Below are 4590 nucleotides of genomic sequence, written 5' to 3' on the forward strand. Positions count from 1 at the left end.
TTCTTTTTCCCTTTTTTTTTTTTTTTTAATCACCAGCTTTGCATGTGAATATTCTTAAGAATAAGAATCTGATGCTATTAATATTAGTTTTTGTAGCGGATTTAATTAAGTGAAGAGTTCATATATTCCTGATTCCAATTTTCATTATCTCAAAATTGTAATTAAAAAAATAATTAGTGCTTTTACATCTTCAAATAAAATCTTAAATCATTTAAAATTTTAGTTAATTTTTCAATAGTATTAAATACTCAATTAAAATAAACATTAAAAATCTTTTTAAAGAATTAAATACTCAAAAATAATTAATTATATCACTAGAGCATTTTTCAACCATTTTATCTACAATTTTTTTACTATAATCTTACAATCATCCATTCACAATAAAAAATATGTAAGGATTTATCATTAATAAATGTGAACTCCATATAAAAATTTGATATATCTCACATAATTATAAATTTAATTGATTAATTGTATTACAATAATAGTATGGGATATGCTTCCTTTTCTTGATGATCGGTAACAAACAACAATAATTAATTATAATTAATGGTCTGATATTTTAATTTTCTTTTTTTTTTTATAAAGGATATTTAATTTTCAAGAAATTAAAATTTATTTATAAGTAATAAAGCAATTTTTCCTTCACTATTTAATTCCACCTTGTAACGAATCTCCTTAATCTATTGAGTTCATTGCCAGAAAACATATGAATATTTACTAATTATATTCATCTACAGACGATAGTTAAAAAAATATTTTAGCTTTACAATCATTTTTATCGTGATTTTAGCCAAATGTAGATAATTTAAATTATTACTCTTAATATTTTACATAATTGTTGCACCAAAAAGATTTTTTTTTTGAATATTATGTTTTTAATTAGATTCTAGTTTTACTATAATTAATAGTCCTACCAGTTTGAAATCAAAGTGTATCTAATCTAAGATTATATTTTGTTGAAAATAATTTCACATGTTTTGTATTTCTTTCAAAAATTATAATTACAAATTTATAAGAAATAAAGTTTGAGTTAAGGATTTTGTTTTAATGGAGAGATTATACAGTACGTAAGTTTCCAAAGTTTCAATAATAAAATCTATTAATTAGCATCATATTCATCATTATAATTGAAGGTTGTTCTCAAATTTTTTTTATAAAATTACTAGTACAAGTTATAATTATAACAAATATTACCAAAACATAACAAGACAAATTCAATATAAAATTGAACCAACCTTATATATAGTAAAACTTGAATTTATGATCTTAAGATTTTAAAATTTCTTTCTAACTCAGTTTAAAAAATATTATTTAATAAAAATTTTAAATATTTTATATATAAAATATGAAAATATACAACAAACTAGAACCATATATGTTTAGAGTTACTATGCAATGGGAATTAAAATTTCCAAGCAAGCAACATAAATTATTAGCCCTTATCCAATTTCCAACCTTCGTTGAATAATCTCATCCAACGGCCAAAAAGAAAAAAATGGCATCCACGAATTGTCCTTTCACAGTACCAATTAAGATATTCTTGTATCTATTAAGATATTGCATTGATTTTATGCTGAAATCGACAGGAATATTTAAATTGTTCACTTTTAATGGAATTGACTTTTTTTTTTTTTTTACAGGGAGAAGTGATCGAAAATTGAACCTAAATACCTAATAATTTGGCTACAAAATAAATACATCAATCATTAAATTGATAATTTTGGATTCATATAAAAAACATTATTATTTCATTTATCTTATAATTTTTTAATTTTATAAGTAAAATTAAAAGATTGACATGTGTTTTTTTAATTATATTAATTTATTTTTTTCATATATATCCTAAAGGGATACATATCAATTTTTTAGTTTTCCGATTAAATTTTAAAAACTCTGTTAGTCTTGTAGTATATAATTTTCTTTAAAAAATGTTTGTAAGAAGACATGCAGAAGCTGTAATTTTGACATGCAAAAATAAAAAGTAAAGTGTATATAAGTACGTGCATCATCTGCTTCATTCTGCAAAGACATCTCTATTTTTGTCACTGAGAAATAAAGAGAGGAAAAAACATGACCATGAAGATGAAGGCCTCAGCTAGCATATACAATCAAGCTATGCCATATATGGCCATGGTTTTTATGAGGCTTGGCTCTGCAGGCTTGCCCATTGTTGCCAAGTATGCTCTTAATAAGGGTATGAGCCAACATGTCTTGGTAGTTTACCGGTTTGCCATTGCCACTCTTGTCCTTGCTCCTTTCGCCATTGTTTTCGATAGGTCTGTTTCCCTATTTATCTCTTTTTACAAGTTTTTAAATGTCCTGAATGACACTGATGAATCATGAATATTTTGTAACAGGAAAGTAAGGCCAAGGATGACCTTGTCTGTCTTTCTTCAGATACTGTTGCTGGGCTTATTGGAGTAAGGAACGTTGGTCATTGAGCAAAAATTTTATTATCATAATCTTCAAATTTTATTTTATATTTTCCTCTGTCTTATGAATTTTAACAGCAAAATTTTGCTCTTCTTTGCAGGCCAGCAATTGATCAGAACTTATACTATACCGGGATGAAGTATACGACCGCAACTGTTGCAACAGCCTTGTGCAATGTTCTTCCAGCCTTTGTATTTTTGCTAGCTTGGGTTTGTAGGTACATCTCTAGTTACCAATAAAATGTAAATTTTTTTTTATGTAATTAGATACTTGGATAGTGGATTGTAGACTTGATTTTGTGAAGAATATTTGTAGGCTTGAGAAGGTTAACATGAGGAAAATGCATTGTCAGGCGAAGATTTTGGGGACTATTGGAACTGTTGGAGGAGCAATGATTATGACTATGGTAAATGGGCCAATGTTGCCTTTGCCGTGGACAAAAGTCAACAATCAGCACCAATATAAAAATATTGCAATAACAACCAAGGAAGATCACCTAAAGGGTGCTTCGATGATCCTTGTAGGCTGTGTCTGCTGGGCTTGTTTTGTCATTCTTCAAGTAATTTTTCTCCTCAACTCTTTATAACTTGTTCTTTGGCTTGAGCCAATTTAGTATCAAAATCAAAGTCAATATGGGTTTCGCTAAGCTGTCAGGAATTTTATCAGTTATAATTACTATGTTTTCTTCTATAGGCGATTACACTAAAATCATACCCTGCTGAGCTCTCCTTAACAACTTTAATTTGCTTGATGGGCACAATTGAAGCTGCCATTGTTGCCCTGGTAATGGAAAAGGGCAATGCTGCTGCTTGGTCCATACACTGGGATTCTAAACTCTTTGCTGCAGTTTACAGTGTATGAAAATAGCCAACCATTGTTCAATTTGGATTTGAATTAAGCGCTTTTTTCCGTCTGTTCTGGCTAAAATATATGACTAATTATACTATTGCTAGTATATTCAATTACCATATCTGTCAACTTTCAGGGAATTATCTGTTCTGGGGTTGCTTACTACATAGCAGCAATTGTAATACAAGCCAAGGGACCTGTATTTTTTGCTGCTTTTAATCCTCTAACCATGGTTATCGTCGCGATTATGAGCTCCTTTATCTTTTCTGAGATAATGTATTTAGGAAGGTGCATATCTTATTCTCTTTCTTCTGGTTTTGGAACACTTGGAAAGAAGTAGCTTTCATGTCTTCTGCTGCATTTAATGGGTATTCATTCATGTCATTGGGGTTCAATTTTTTTAACACAAATACTAAACTTGTAGGGGACATTTTTCTCAATTGACTGTGCACTGAAAGCTATAGTTAATTGTGCAAGTAAGTCAATAGCTTTCATGATCTTTTAACTAATTTAGGCCAACTCATTGCAAAACATTGCAGGGTTATTGGAGCAATCGTCATTGTTGTTGGCCTCTACCTAGTTTTGTGGGGTAAGAGCAAGGATCAGCTCTCATCAGATTCGGACACCAACATTAAGGCAGCCCCGAGTAGTGATGAGCAAATGGCCACTACAAGTGAAACAGCGGGCACTTCCAATCAAGATTTTGTTCTTTTAGATATAAGCAGGGTGGAACCTGCTGATGGTGAATCTGTTAAAGAGAACCATAATCAAATACCATAAGAACAAATATATATTTTGATTAAGCTTAATCACTTCTATTTGGCCTAGCCTTTGTTATCCTCTTCATCATCAGATTCAGGGTTGACGTTTTTATCCATTGTATCAAAATAAAATTAAAAGAAATAAAGAAGAAAAAAAAAATCAACCATTGATGTTGTGGTTTTCTGATGCGGATTTCCAATGACGAGTCCAAACGAACACGCAAAGAGAGACAATGCAAAATCTAAATAAAAGTAGTGTTTTATGTTGGATTCTCGGTCACCCCCCAGTTGGTATCACTTGTATTTATCATTTGTAACTTTATTAGGTGCAAAAACAGTGCTTTTATTGCAATCTAGGAAAGAAATCTATAAATAGCATAAAAGAAAAACATGTTTTAGGAATCCAAACAAAAGAATATAAAAATATTCTACAAATGTGCTTCTTCTTCTTTTTCTCCCTCTCCTTTTATCACATGCATTATCTTACGTAAAATAAACAAATAAATAAAAGTTATAAGCATTAAAAGTTTCGTGTTCTAATCTG

At 29.5% G+C, this 4590-nt stretch overlaps 1 protein-coding gene across 4 annotated transcripts; it reads left to right on the forward strand.

Annotated features, from left to right (window-relative positions):
* The first annotated feature begins 1705 nt into the window (after window positions 1-1705).
* On the forward strand, window positions 1706-4236 carry LOC111294217 (WAT1-related protein At2g39510-like). 4 transcript variants are annotated; one of them, XM_022887446.2, is made up of 7 exons: window positions 1706-2279; window positions 2361-2423; window positions 2537-2653; window positions 2752-2995; window positions 3130-3219; window positions 3422-3573; window positions 3825-4236. In XM_022887446.2, exons 1-7 carry the CDS (start codon window positions 2074-2076, stop codon window positions 4063-4065), a joined length of 1113 nt encoding a protein of 370 aa, XP_022743181.1. In that variant the 5' UTR covers window positions 1706-2073; the 3' UTR covers window positions 4066-4236. The 4 variants fall into 4 exon arrangements, with proteins under 4 accessions (XP_022743181.1, XP_022743182.1, XP_022743180.1 ...); XM_022887445.2 differs by having other exon boundaries at window positions 1714-2279; window positions 3130-3291; XM_089743624.1 differs by having other exon boundaries at window positions 2113-2197; window positions 3130-3291.
* Window positions 4237-4590: the final 354 nt, after the last annotated feature.

The sequence above is a fragment of the Durio zibethinus genome, chromosome 14 (assembly GCF_047325235.1).
Source record: "Durio zibethinus cultivar Kanyao isolate XHJ-2024 chromosome 14, ASM4732523v1, whole genome shotgun sequence".
NCBI classification, from domain to species: Eukaryota; Viridiplantae; Streptophyta; class Magnoliopsida; order Malvales; family Malvaceae; genus Durio; species Durio zibethinus.

Bases quoted from the DNA above. Each gene is read 5' to 3' on its own strand.
- LOC111294217 (XM_022887445.2), top strand. From the start codon at position 2,074: ATGACCATGAAGATGAAGGCCTCAGCTAGCATATACAATCAAGCTATG. The intron at 2,280-2,360 runs GTCTGTTTCCCT...ATTTTGTAACAG, and splicing joins TTCGCCATTGTTTTCGATAG to GAAAGTAAGGCCAAGGATGA. The intron at 2,654-2,751 runs GTACATCTCTAG...GAATATTTGTAG, and splicing joins TTGCTAGCTTGGGTTTGTAG to GCTTGAGAAGGTTAACATGA.